Below are 15988 nucleotides of genomic sequence, written 5' to 3' on the forward strand. Positions count from 1 at the left end.
TTCTACTGAAAATTCTTCAGTAGCACCTTCTAAGATACTTCAATTGTTCAAGATTCACTTCCATATAAAGCTACGCTCCAAACATATACTTTCAAAATGTTTTTCTGGCGTTTAAATTAATTTTTGATATAAGCAAATTATATTTCTGACTGAAAGCTCATTTGCCTATGCTATTCAAAATTTTATATCGCTCCTGCTTTGTCCATCTTTAGAAATTCTACTTTCCAAATAACAAAATTCTTCCACCTCCATATTCTTTTCTCATCCTATTTTTATATTCAGTGGTCTATCTACTTTATTTCTACTACATTTCATTAATTTCATTTTGTTATTGTTTATTTTCACGCGGTAGTTCTTGCGTAGGACTTCATCCATGTCATGCATTGTTTCTTCTAAATCTTTTTTACTCTCATCTAGAATTACTATATCATCAGCAAATTGTAGCATTTTTATTTTTTCACCTTACACTGTTACTCTGTATCTTAACTGTTCTTTAACATCATTAACTGCTACTTCTATGCAAAGATTAAAAAGAAATGAATATAGGAAGGAGCATCCTTGCCTTGACTCCCTTTTTTATTACTGCATCTTTCTTATGCTCAATTATTACTGTTACAATTTTGTTCCTGTAAATATTAGCAATTGTACTTCTATCTATATAACTGAACACTAAATTTTTTTAAATTCTCAACATTTTATTGAAGTCTACATTATCAAATACCTTTTCTAAAGCTATAAATGCCACGTATGTTGGTTTGTTTTCTTTAATCTTAATATATCTCATATGATTAAAATATTAAAAATACAAAATTTCATTCAGGACTAAAATAACAATAGATAATATTACATTTCAAACAATTAAATAGTTTTTAATATAGTAACTTTATCATTATTCTTAATTAAAATTAATAGAATCTGTATAGAATGCTTTGTACTATCATAATATTCTTATCGGGATGATACAAATAATCATACTCATAATATCGTGTCACTTATTAAAAAAATATTTATGTACTACCACCAACTACAATACATCAAAATTTTCATCAATGAATAAGTAAATACATTCATATTCAACTAAAATTTAGTCAATAAGGAATACATTGAGCAATAAGTTTCTGCTCCTTTTCAGATACTGAACATAATGTGCAAGTTGCAACACAGAAATTATGATAATTTTATCAATGGTAATTAAAATGTTAAAAGGCAGGGTGCCATTTACTATAGCCTGATACGCAAAAATACATTTCACTCAGTAAAGAAAGCAAAGAAAACCCCCTTTTATTCCAGCATACTTTTGCTAGTATACCTGGCATATGATGCTTATTATTTCTGAAAAAAGCTCTTCTTTTTCAGTAATCACTGGTGTCTGGTTTTTTTTTGTGGAAGGTTTTTTGGCATCTAGCACAAAACATAATAATATTATTGTTATGAAAAATAACTTAGAAACAACAACAGCAGAAAGATTTCTTTCTTTTAAAAAAAATAAAAGAAAAAAGGTAAAACACCTGAAATTTTATAAGGGAAAACGATGTCATCCAATAATTAAAAAAAATATATTTGGTATTTAACGTCAAAATTTCTGGCCACATTTTTAAATAACATTTGAATTATAATGGCTAAGTAGGGGCATTCAGGTTAAGTATTTCACAATAGACCTGTGAATTTAGCGTCACTTTAATGAGCGTAAAATCAAAAAAAGCTTTTATGGTCCTAGACATCACTTTCCTTCACTAAAAAGTTTCTTGACTCTCTTTGGTTTTTGACGAAATTCATGGATGATGACTGATGACTGGCATTTATTTTCAGTTGTTTTCTCCCTATAACCTTTAAGCAGGATACCGACTAAGGGAACAGATACAGATATGCCCCGGCTACTCCTATATCTATCTACTAATCATAACTGTGGTCATCTTTTTTTCCATAAAACATCTTTTCAGTAGCTTTATCAAGATCAACGTTTAATCAACAGAAAAATTATGATCAAGACATTTCCTACATTTACTTATGTCGATCAAAAAATGGTCAAGGATGAGGATCCTTGACCTTGATGGGAAGCCATTCACGTTTTGGAAACTTTGTCATATCAAAGATTTTCACTGATTATTTAATAAACAAAAAATCTTAAAATCAAAGAAAACGATCTACATAATCCAACTTAGTAATTCACCATTACAAATTATATTATCAATTTTTAGCTTCAGTTTTTCAGTTCAAGAGAGGGTTCAAATTTAATATTTAATTGTCATATATTATTCGGATTTGAATACTAGATCGTGGATACCGGTGTTCTTTGGTGGTTGGGTTTCAATTAACCACACATCACAACAGCGGTCGACCCGAGACTGTACAAGACTACACTACATTTACATTCAGACATATCATCCTCATTCTTAAGTAATACTTTACAATGGTTCCGGAGGCTAAACAGAAAAATAAAAAAAGCAATTGTCATATATTAATACCATTTTTAATGATTTAATATGTTATATATTTAAAATATGTCATGACCATGATTGCTTGTTGTCCAAACAATCATAATTATGTCATAATTTTGTCTCCCATCAATGAACACAATGCACTACTTCAACATGCTTGATTCATTCAGAATTTCGTTTTTATACACTTCCTACACATGTCTGTACAAAAGGCAAACTCATCTTCCATTTAAAAGATGAAACAACAAACAGTGTTTGGTTGGAGCTTTTATTTTTATACACTTTCAAAAGCTACAAAAACAATAATAACTTAGTAATGAAATTTGACTCAGACTGAGCTAATACAGTAAGTTGCTAATGGATTACATCACTGATTTGCACATACACCGTCTGCAAATGTTCTTTACTCACTGGATGGGCGTAGCAGTACTAAATCAATTTGGTCAAGATAATAAATAAACATATATAACAAACAATAATTCTGCAAATATAAGAAATTATAGCTTAACCGGATTTACAACAATACAATTAAAATAATATTGTTTTATGAAAAAATACTTATTACAAATAGAAGAAAATTGTATTATTTAAAAAAAATGTCAACTGCACTCTTTTAATTCAGTACAGTACCTGTACCTGTAGATCTTTAAATCCAATCTCTTGCAAAGTCTTTTCATCAAATTCTGTAGTCAATTCTTGACCTTGAGTGATCATTCTAATTGGGCCATCTGTCATAACATTAGGCCCAACCTGTAATTAATAAAATAAATCTTGCATAATAATGTACTGATGTGATAATTTTTTTTTATGTAATTATAGAAAAAAATTTCATTTGTCGTAGGTTAATAAACACAACTTTTATGAAAAAATTCTGTAGGTAAAATGAATAAAAAAAACTATTTCATGACAGTAAGTTGTAAAGTATTTTAAGTAAATGAAACAGATACTTTTGAAACTACAGTTTTGATTAATTCACTGTTATTGCCCCCCCCTCCGTGTAAGGGGTAGGAGGGGGGGCTATTTTTGCTGCATTACAAAATAGTTCATTTATAGATTTTTTTACTTACTTTTTGACAATTTTTTTGTTAGTTAATACTTCTCTACCGACTACGTTATTTTATAAATCAAAAAACGTTTTGGAATGGGATTTTGTCAATGTTGTTTTTTATTCTAAGAGGATTTGATGATCCTGTTTCATGAAAAAAATAAAATTCCAGTTACATTAAAAAATTCAAGTAAGTAATTTCCAAGTACCTTTTCCTCAACATTACATTTTCAAACAGAAAGCGTTCGAAAACCAATTACAAAATACGTTCATTAAAATCAAAAACTAGATGGGCATTTTGATTGTTTACATAATCATTATCATGATACTGATGAATTTGAGCAAAAAAAAAAAAAAACATTTAAAACAAAACAGAATATTTACACCTGTTTATTAAAATATAAAAATGAGTAAATAACAATAACTGCAGACTAAAAATTATCATAAACTATTATTTTATGTAATCCCAGTAGAAAGAAGAGTTAGCTTCAAAACATCCTGAATCACACTAACTTCCATGCCAGCTTGTCCCTACTAAAATATAATACACAACCTTTATACAGGATTAAATTAAATAAAAATTTATATCAGAAAAGACAGACATAACATTAAACTACAACCAAAAAAATAGCACCTTTCTTAAATGTTCTTTTACAGGAAGGAGTAATCATTTAATGTTATTGTAATAGAAAAGTTACACAAAGAAGTTTTAGTAAATTTAGAATTCTGAACATCTATTAAATATTGATATTTTATTGTTATTCAACAATGAAGCTTCAATACCATTATAAATAACATAATCTTCCAAACTACCTGATTACTATTTATTCATTAAGAACATTTTTAAAACTTTCATTTGTAAATAATTTGCTAAAAATTAATTTTTCTGAGCAGTTTCCACATAATTTTCCGCTGGAAACTAGCTTCTTCCAATAAGTCTGGTCTTCTGTACTTATAATGAGCAAAATGCTTCTTTAATCTAATTTAAACCTTTCTTTTCATTTGCCCTGAGATCCAAGATTGTTATTATTATCCTTACAAATTTCTATACTTTCAATTGGTTTCATCCTTAGCATATGAAAAAATAAGAACTTAAGACACAGACACAAAGTACATTTTAAGACGTTTTCAAGAGAAAGCCAAAGTAATATTCAAGTTATGACTTTTTTCTTTCAGTTTTTGAATTTTTTATCTCGGTGCTACATGAAGACTACATACAAGGCATGTTTTTTTTTAAGTATGTACCATTTTGATATAAAAAATAATAAGCTAATTTGTTTTGAAAAAATTTATATTCACCTGAAAGACTTTGATATTAATCTACCATTCTACATAATCTCCACCTACATTAAGGCTCTTATCGTATCATGTGATGAGCTTCTGGCATTCCAGCTTCCTAAAATTTGCTGCTTGAGAAGCTGAACAGTTGTTTGAACAGCTGAACAGCTGTTTTGACATCACTGCCATCATCGTTGTAGTACTGACTGCCAAGGTGCTGCTTTAAACACAGGAACAAGTGGAAGTCACTAGGTACAAGGTCAGGACTATATGATACATAATCTATTTTTCCCAGCAAATAACGCGATAAGATCTTCGGTGCAATGAGCCACATGTGGCCAACCGTTGACATGAAGCAGCATGATTCCTGTACTGAGCATGCCATACCTTTTTGCCCATGGCAAAAAAATCAACAAGCAACAGCCCCTGTCTATATAATTTTGCAACATCGTGACAAATACAGAGGTGTTGTGGCAAATTGATGAAGAAAGAAACATTTGGAAAAATATAGTTAAAAGAAGAGACAGACTTATAGGCCACATATTAAGGCATCCTGGAATACTCGGTTTCATATTGGAGGACATGTAGATGGGGAAAATTTTGCAGGCAAGCAATGTTTGGAATATGTAAAACAAATTGTTAGAGATCTAAAGGGTATACCAAAATGAAATGACTGGCACTAGGTAAGGAATATTGGAGAGCTGCATCAAACTAAACAAATGACTTAAGACACACGTAGCATTATCCCTGTACAGTTGACTAATCTGTGAATGAATTTCAGCTGCTTTCATACCTCTGCATTTAAGAAACTAATTACAGTATACATTTCACAATTGCCAGCACTGGCTATAGTCATAGGCAGTTTAAACACATATACAGGAAACTGTACAAATGACTCACGATCACCTAATGTCATCTGTATCAAGCCAATATAGTTAGTTACTCTGTGCACATGTGCAAAATGTAGAAGGCTGTGTTGCAGCAGACATATCAAAATGGTACTTACTTAAAAAATATACCTTGTACAATTTTTCTCATGGTTTACCTGATCCTTTTTCTCTTTTATACCAAAGTATAGCTGTTTTGCTACCTACAATAAATTTTTGTCAATATTTTTTCCATACGTAAGCAATGATTTTGTCATTATTAAAACCATTGACCTTAGCTACACCTTTAACAAAATATTCATCTTTCTGCAATAACCTTCCAAACTAAGTACCATACCTAATATAAATTGACACACACACACAAACAAACAAACAAAACATTTCATGTTTTGATTCCAGCTGGCAATTAGTTATGTTGTTCAAGTTTTGTGGGTATTGAAGTTTATGTTTCTAAGTTTTCAGTTTTTATTAATTTTTGTTTTTGTTGATATGTTTTTAGAATTTTGTACTGATTGATGATGCGAGATACCACAGAAGTTGACTCTTGGTATTATTTTTCTAAGTTTTGCATTTGAAAAAAGGGGTTTTAACTTTCAGATATGTGTTTTTATTTAATGGGATAAGTGAGTTTTTCAGTAAAACTCTTTTATGATGTTTTTTTATATCAAGGAAATACTGTTTTTGCATGTTATATGACTACAGTACTTTCTAGCTCGTTTGACGGAAAATAACCTACTTACTTCCTGTTTGAGTAGATTCAATCAATGTATCTTCCCTAATAATAAACTTCATTTCATGTAAATGTTAAGATGTTATATTTTAAAGAACAAAAAGGATTACAATAAAATCCATTTTTATGGATGATTAAAGTTATACAAACATACTCTGGTTGTGTAGTATTATATTTTGTTCAAATATCTGGAAGCGATCAAATGTTTGAATGTTTTCATAAAATCTATATGTTCCTGCTATGGAGTTAAGAGAATAAATGGTTATAATAGACAATGTTTTATTCTATATAACTGACACCCTTTGTAGAACACTGCAATTTTTGTAATTTTTAGATATTCTTTCAACCATAAGATTGTAAAAAATTACATTTTGGAAAGTTCTACGATGGATAAAGTTACTAGGTTTGAAGAGAAAAACATCACTACATGTGCTTACAAGAATATGCAAATGTCAAGTGCATTTATGGCAGTATAAATTTAACAAATAATACACCAGAAAACTTAAAGATATTATACTCTTATTTTTAAAATAAAAGATATTTAATACTCCTATTCAATGTTAATCTATAATGTTAACAGGTATTTTTTATATCTTTACCAATCTTAGACATAATCATACACTTTTTAACAATCTTTACACCAAAACCGGTATGGCTTGAAATAGCTTTTAAGGACTAAATCAGGTTATGTAATAGAAGTATTAAAATTGAAGAAGGCCCTACTTTTTAAATCCTTAAGCAGCTTTGGAGTTTTAATAAAATGAATGAAGAGACAAAGTAGAAACAGATGACAGAAGCAATGAAGTGCAGAATAGGGTTCTGGAGGGATAAAATTTTGGGAACAAATCAAATAATTTTTGCAAAATAAAAAAAAAATAATATTACAGTACACTTGACTAAATCATATTTAATTTTAGAGAAAGATTAAGCAGTTAATAAATAAATTTGGTTAATAGCAGCACACAAATAAAGAACATTAGAAAATTGTAAAATGAACCCAATAAAAAGAAAAACAACCAATTACAATGTGTGTAAAAAAACTCATTTTTAAGAATATAAAATTAAAATCAAAAACATATTTAAAATAAAAATAGTTAATACATGTAATCAGAAAATAATCTAGGCACTGAGGAGAACGGCAACCAATGGAAACAACTTTAAAATAAATATAATTCAGAGATCAGTATTAACTGCTCTTAAATATTTTAAAAGTTTGTTTCAACCACATCATTAGCTAGAGCATAACCAATTCAGCATACTTTTTAATAGTCTACCATAATCTCATATAATATACAAATTCCAAAAGAATACAAAAAACCACTACACAGCAGTTTGATAAAATTAAACATTCCCAGGTAACATAAGAAATTTGTCAATCTGGTCATCTGCCCAGTTTTTATATTAAAATCATAAAATTTGTATCAAGTATGTATCACCAGCTGATGTAACAATAAGACATCATTAATATTATTAACATCCAATGGATTCTATAAAATAAAGATTAATTACAGCTTTAATGAATTTTTATTATTTTATTTAGCACTAATCAATATAATGAAAAAATAAAAAAAATAAATATTATAGAAACATAACACCAAAAATTTGAAATGGAATATGGAAACTTACAGATTGGCACACAGGTTAATAAAGGGATAGCACTTCATAAACTAGAAGATTTAAAAAAAAGGTTATTCTGTCTGTTATCAAATAAATAAGTAAAGGATATTACAAACAAAGCATTTTTCAAACAATTAACTTAATAACCTGTTTAGCGCTGAGAGTTTCCCACCACTTGGCGACTTCAGCCCTTAGATCGGCAACATAATCTGTTGAAGACATATCAAGAGTTATTTTATCAGCCATACCAGCTGGCTGAATCATAACTTTAAGAGTAGAACCACCTCTTTCACCAATAACATGGCTTCCAACACACTGGCCTTCTAATGCCCATCTTCTTAAGTGATATGCGTATCTGAAATCAATAATAAAAATTAAAAATTCTACTACATCAATAATGAAATAATTTAAAGTTTTTATTAATAAATGATGCAACATATCACAGTTATGCAACATATCAAAATTTTAGAAAATCTAAACGCTTTTTAAAATAATAGCACACAAACCTGTCATTTATTGAAATCAAATACAATTAACCTAATTCATTTTTAACCACTAAATTGACAGATGTGTTGATGGCATTGACAACATTGCACAATCATTATATTGAGACTTACTTTGAATTTGTTTTTTATACAACAAATTTATGTTTGCTTATATTTTAATTACTTTAATTAATTAGGAATCACTTTGAAAATCGTTATCGTCAATTAAACCTATTTTTTTAAATATTAATAGAAACATAACTACAAACCTCAACCCGATCGCAAAACCAGATATGCAAATGTTTCTGAATGCAAACGGTAAAAAATAGTTTTTTCTTTTCTAAACCAACAGAAGGTAGCAAGCGATAAATCGCTTCCGACTCAGCCCTCATCCTGTTAAGTGTCCTTCTTGAAGTTCAACTTGAAACTTGAAATTTTAAATCCTGATCTAACTCATTACAAAGTTCTCATTTAATCAAAGTGGAATGTAAAAATCAGAAGTTGCTATCTAAGCCCTTTACTAAAAAGTAGCCACCGGTCAAAAGTTCAAATGTATGTGAAAGTTCAATACAAGATGTTTTTTAAAAAAGTAGTAATCACCTATATAAAATTCACCTCGTCTAAAAATTATTAGAGAATAAATTCTGACCGAGTTAATACTGAGAGCAAAATGATGATTATATTATGAGAATTAAAGGAATTCTAACATTTACAAGGGTCACTCAAATATAAACCAAAAATCTGTTTTAAAAATTTATTATATTAAACAGTTTAAACATATATTAGGACAGAATTAAAACCCAAAACATATTTAATGCTTTTCTATATAGTTTCCCTTAAGTTCTACACATTTTTCCAACATGTGGGAGGGAGCTTGTACGTTCCTTCATAAAAATTTTGAGAACGCATCACGAAACAATTGTGTATGAACTGTTTTATTTAATTGTTGCACTGAAAATGATGTCTTCCCAGCATCTCCTTCAACGGCTCAAACAAAAAGAAAATGCAGAGGAATAATTCTTAACTGTATAGGGGATATGCTAAGGTTTCCCAGTAAATTTCATTCAGTTTATTCTGATAGGCCTAGAGCTGCATAAGGCATTGCATTGTCATAAGGAGAATCACATCTACGATTGGCTAATGATGCCTTTTGTTCCTGAAGGTGCCTTTAACTTTGTACAAGAACTGGCAGTAGTATTTAGCGTACACAGTGCAACATTCATGGAGAAAATCGATAAGCAGTACAGTCCCAAAAGACAGTTGCAAGGACTTTTAGATGCGATTTGGCCTTTACAGAGACTCTTCACTCCTACTCAGGAGTACAGTGATGGACCTACGTTTCATTACAAATAACTATTTGATGAAAATAATTATTTCTTTCGCATCAAAATCAATTCAGGAGCCAAGGGCAAATTTCCTGATCAGCCCGTTTCTGATTTCAGATCAAAAGTCTTGCACCCCACCTCAAACAGACAGTACAGAACAGAAAGGCGCTTTGTTAAAACAAAATAGATACTTTCAAAACTGAAATCCACTTCCGAAGTAGATTCATCAACCATAAGGTGCCCATCATCTTCAATGAGTCATGGATCGATCTAATGTTGTCATCCATCATCACCTTGTCTTTGAATATTTAAGGTGATTTTGATTTATGTTCTATAACTTCACACCCTCCTTTAAGTTTGCTACCCCAATGTAGACCGGGGTGCATGACGTCATATCCTGAAATAGCACACACATTCTAGCAAAATCTCAAAGAGTTTGACAGCTTCATTCATAAGAAACTTCATGATAATTTGTTGCACAAGCAATGAAGAAACATCTTGCTCCGAGATAATGACGCTACTGAACTGAGAAACACGAATACAGAAACGGCTGGATTGTCCATCTAACACCTCCATTGTTAATATCCTTTCACACCAGCCTCAATTCATGTTCATACGCAAGCCGTAAAGACAAAAGTCCAGTTTATAATGGATTAATTATAATTTTAATTAACCCTTTATTAATAATGTAGTTTATTCCGATGACAGAACTTTATTAAAAAAAAAAAAAACTGATTCTGATGAAATTTGCACCAGGGAAGAAATTCATGTACATAGTTTTTGTGCATCAGCAAAGTTTCAGACATGTCTGTCATTCAGTGGATTTTGAAGTTTAGGAAAATTCTTTTTTAAAATGTTATTTGTTTCCAAGGCAGAAAAAATCAACAAGTCATTGCCTGTTAATTAATGTTAACTTAATATAAATTATTCATTGTGCTTGATAAATGAAAGAACAAACTGTATTATAATATGTTTCTAATTATACATTGTATTTATATGTTTATCTAAAATTATATAAAACTGTAGTATATTTTACTTAATCAAGAATTGTTATGTATGTGGTTTTAATACTTTTTAGTCACATAATTAGTTCAAATAGTTAATTATATGTTCATGAAATTTATGTTCATAATTCTACAAAATAAATAACATTTTTTGAGAAAAAAGTGTTAAAAACTGTGTAAATGACTTAATGGGATACTATCACATTTTATTCTTTCTATTAACGGGCTACTTCAATTAATTTATTTTTGAATTATCCTACCATATGTTTTTCAAGTTTATCATCATCAGACATATTACTAATATAAAAGTTAAAGTTAATTCAATCTTCCATATATCACAGCTTAATGAAAAAGATGAACAATATAGATCCAGATGGTAGAACAGTAACCGGTCATTCTAAAATTTTAAAAAGAACTCTTTTCAATTTTCTAAACATTCTTCACTCGTTAACTGAAGATCTCATTTAACAGGACAGAGGATTTAACCGTTTAAAAAATCATACTGGTAAATTGCAATAGTCAAACTTTTTTTCCAACACTAGTTTTCTACCTAAATGTCAGGAAAAGCCAGTGCATAAGTAGTTCAAAACTGTTACTCCTTGATTCCCTTAACAACTTTAAAATAATAAAAATTATAAATTCAATAGTCAAATCAGTTTCTTTTCCCCATTTTTAAAGGTATTATGCTTTTGGAAACTTTTGACTTTCTGGCTTTTGGCTCAGCAGTGTTACACAGTTCACAATTCATTTCCCCCAGCCTCCTTAACACTATGGTTCCCGTAAATTATTATAAACTAAATTGCATTATTTTAACCTTTCTTTTCAAAAGTCTCCATTTTAAAGATGAATAAAAATGGGGTTATTAAATTGATTTAAGAACCCCTTGTCCTTTAGCATTTCTGTCCTCCTAGCCGACCTAAGATTGCATTATCTGAACGCTATTAACAGTACAATATTTCAATACTTGTTTATTAAGAGAGCAAGAGGGACCATGATGGCCTAGTGGTTAAGAAGCATTAGAAACCATTACGATTAAATTAGATAATGTTTTTAATTTACAAAATTTAATTTATTTTAATATCTATTTCATTTTTGCTTTAACCAGACAGTATGAGAAGTTTTGATAAAGAACTCTTAGAAGATCATAACATTAGAATTTTTTCCAATGTTTTGTCAGGAAATACACTTTTTTACGTTTGGAAAAAATAACTTTTGTTAATTTACCAATAAATAAGTAAAACTTTCTACTTAACCTTGTAGAGAATTTAATTCTGAGAAAATTGATGTAAATAAAGCACATTACAGTAAAACATAAATTTAAGAAATTCAACTTCAATTAGAAACAAAACACACAAACTGGATCAGAAAAGTAATATGACCTTAAACACAGAACAATTTTCATCTATGTTTGAACAACATAATGAAAACAAAATGTAAATAGAAAACAAAAAGTAAATGAAAAAATAGAAAACTTATCAATAACAGAAAAAAATGAATAAAAAATAGATTTAAAGAAATAATCACTTAATTTTTGTTTTTTTCTAAAAATTATTAAATATCAAAATGGTTACTTGATAAAGAAGCAAACAGTTTTTCAAAGCAGTAGCTCAATGTGGCTACCATTCTGTTCAATGCGTTATATTTCAGCTTGGCAAATCCATGCTAGCTGAGCATGTCTAATTAACATCAACATTATCCCTACTAGTAGCTCGAGCTTCTACTATATGATGTCTTCTTTCGCCCATATGAGCAGAATAGATTTAGAACGTCATACAACCCCAAAGGAAAAATCTACTGGTGTGATATCGAAGATCAAGGTGGCCATTTTATCAGTCTGTTTCAAGCAATCCACTGCTTACTAAATATGTTATTTAAATGATTCATCACTCAGTAATGAGCAGGTGCACCATAATTGAAAAACCACATCTGCATTCTATCTGCAAGTGGAATATCTCCCAAGAGTTCCATCAGATTTGTTTTTAAAAAATGAAGTACTGCTTTCCATTGAGCCTAGGCAGTAAGAAAAAAAGGACCTATGAGGTTATCACCTAGAAGACCACACCACAAATTAAATGAAAAAGTGCAGTGAAAATTACTTGTAGCAGTCTCATGGGGATTTTCTACTGCCCAAGTGTGAGGGTTTCCATAATTTACAATGCAATTTTTTGTAAAACAGGTGTTCTGTTCTTAGTTGAGCCGGCTTATGCTGCGCTCTGGTGTCTACTAGCACTGGCTTGTGAGTCAAGCTCATACATTCATTCCGGTCGAGAATCCCACCGAGTGCGGTTATATACAGAGTTATCATAAAAGAATGGTGTGGCTTTGAACATGGTTTAAATTAAAACAGAATTACTTACAGTTTATGTTTTTTATTTTTCAAATTTGTCGTCTCAAACATTTTTTTACATAATTAATAAATTTCAATATGTGCGCCCTTAGTCGCTCGACAAATGTCCAAACGATACTCAACTTCTCTCCAAACATTAGTTAACATTTCTTCGTTAATGGTTGTAATCGCTTCATTAATCCTGTTTATTAAGTGGTTTAGGTCGTGACTTTTTTGTGTATAAACAACGCTTTTGATGTACCCCCACAAAAAAAAACTCGCAAGGTGTCAGGTCTGGATTCCTTGGAGGCCAACGTATGGATCCTTGCCGGCCTATCCATCGATCTCCAAATTTTTCGTTCAAAGCATTGAACGTGGCCAATGCATTGAAGTGCGGGGGAACACAATCTTGTTGGAAATGAAGTTGATGAATGTTTTTGAGTTCATCCGGCTGAGGAAAGCAATAATCGGTTAACTTGTCAAGATACACAACTTCATTAATTGTTTTTTCAACAAAGAAGAAAGGCCCTATTATACGATTTTTGATCACACCACACCAAACATTAACTTTAGGCGAATCGCGTTGTTTCTCAATAATTGCGTGTGGGTTTTCAGAGTCCCATATTCGTGAATTGTGTCTGTTAACACATCCATTCACATGGAATGTAGCTTCGTCTGTAATTATATTGTCTAAAAATGATTTGTTTTCACCTATTCTGTCCAACATTTCAACAGCGAAATTGTAACGTTTTACACCATCATCGGGTTTCAATTCCTGCAGTATCTGGATTTTATAAGCGTGTAATTTCAGTTTTTTATGTAAAACTTTGTGAACTGTTGATTTTGGAATACCTAATTCGATGCTTTGATGGGGGATGGACTTCCCAGGACTTCTAATTGCCGATTGTCTAATTAGTTCAACCGTTTCATCTGGTACACTTGGTCTGCTGGTTGATTGCTGTTTCTTAACCGATCCGGTTTCTTCAAATTGTTTGAACCAACGTGTTATGTTATTTTTGTGTGGATCTCTTTCAAATTCACATCGAAACACACGTTGAACTAAAATTACGGATTTTAATTCAGCCATCAGTAAAACACACTTTGCTTTGTCTTTATCCGAGAACATAGTAACTCGCTAAACTCGCCGCAACAACAATACAAGAACTGACGTTATGGTTACAACTGCTGATAAACAAACTTTGGGTTGGAGGCTTTCAGGAATACCAATATAACATCTAGAAATTCCCCTACAATCTTTCAATGAATTACTGAAACCGCACCATTCTTTTATGTACATGTAGTCAAAGGTGCCTAACGGGTCTAATGTGACCATTCAAGTCGAGAATCCCGCCTGGGGCGGTCATATAATTCATAGTCTAATTCCAGTGCAATTTATTATTCTACAGTCTAATGGGACTTATGTTGTTTATTAATAACATTCTAGTGTATAATTCCGTCTGGAGCGGTCGTTCATTCATTAGACTAATGTGGCTTGTGTTGTATAATGTTTAAAATGTGTCTGATGTGACAAAAATAAATTCAACTATCCTAGAAGAATACGATTTCAGTTCATTTCATCATTTCAACCAAATACAGTCCATACTAGCTCTAAAAACTTAACAACAGGATTCATCAGTAATTAGAATACTACTTAGGAAATGAGAATGATGTTCATATTTTCTAATTAATCATCAACAGAATTTAATCCATTTATCAATATCAATTGGTAATAACTCTTGTACACGTGTTGTATGGAATAGGTGTAATTATTGCTCCCCTTTAATGTTTGGCATACACTTGACTGCGAAATATGAAAGTGATGTGACAACCTTCTGGTGCTTCTGATGGGAAATAATTGTATTGCAATCAATGTGCTTCTTCAGTATTGGCATTGCTCACAAAACATTCACGACCAGCATCGAATTGTTGTGATTTAAGCATACCTGTTTCTCAAACTCGCCTCAAATATTTTACAATTCGGTACTCTTTGATTTAGATAACTTTCCTGGTGTCCATGCATAGCAGACAATCCATTTTTATTTACTTTATCATAAATTAACATATCCAACTCTCCAAATGAAAATAAGTTTGTGTAAAAATAAAAAAATTTAAATAATTTTTTTAAATCATCAATTTTCTCAGAATTAAATTTCCTATAAAGTTAACTAGAAAGTTTTATTTTTTTATTAGTAAATTTACAATGTTATTTTATTCCAAACCTAAAAACATGTATTTTCCAAAAAAAACTTTCGTGTTTTACCCTGTTTTTCTTAAAACCTAAATGAGATATCTCTAAATGATAAATATGTTAAAAAAGAATGAATTTAAGTTGGCAAATCACACAAACTTTATCATTTTAATTTTTAATTAATATTTTTATTATTTGACGACATATTTTTATTCATGGAATTTTTAACTTTAACTTTTAATTTTGATTATAAAGTTTATACCTAAAGTTTTAGCAAATTCTGTTTTATTGTATTTATCATTATTTTTTTTTTTTTTTTTTTTTGTTAATGGTGTGTATATGTAATTTTACGTGAACAATAAAAATATTGTGTCAACTGAAGATGTGGGAAAGTTGTGAAAGTACCCTCTTGTATAAATAATGATATAAGGTAAGTGTCATCTACCTAATTTAATTTTATTCTGTACTTGGTGAATCAAGTTATTCATTTGTATTTGTATAATAGTACAGAGGAATATGAGTCTTAAAACTGACTTTAAAAAATATATTTTATATCAATATATCATTTATATATATATTTTTTTTCTAAAGTCAATTCTTTTAAGAATCGTATTCCTTTGTACTAATATAGAAATTATATTTAATTGATCACCTAAGTACAAAGT

General features: G+C 30.1%; 1 protein-coding gene across 2 annotated transcripts in view; it reads right to left on the minus strand.

The window, feature by feature from the left end:
* The window catches only part of puf (ubiquitinyl hydrolase 1 puf), a 405361-nt gene that overhangs the window by 224799 nt on the left and 164574 nt on the right, over positions 1-15988 (minus strand). The window contains exons 19-20 of one of the 2 annotated variants that reach the window (XM_075367624.1): positions 8143-8350; positions 3075-3188 (exon numbers count right to left, since the gene is read on the minus strand). In XM_075367624.1, coding sequence (XP_075223739.1) covers positions 3075-3188; positions 8143-8350 — 322 coding nt within the window. Of the gene's footprint in view, positions 1-3068; positions 3189-8142; positions 8351-15988 lie in introns of both variants that reach the window. The other variant, XM_075367623.1, reaches the window with a different exon arrangement.

Source organism: Lycorma delicatula, chromosome 5, assembly GCF_047948215.1.
Source record: "Lycorma delicatula isolate Av1 chromosome 5, ASM4794821v1, whole genome shotgun sequence".
NCBI lineage: Eukaryota > Metazoa > Arthropoda > Insecta > Hemiptera > Fulgoridae > Lycorma > Lycorma delicatula.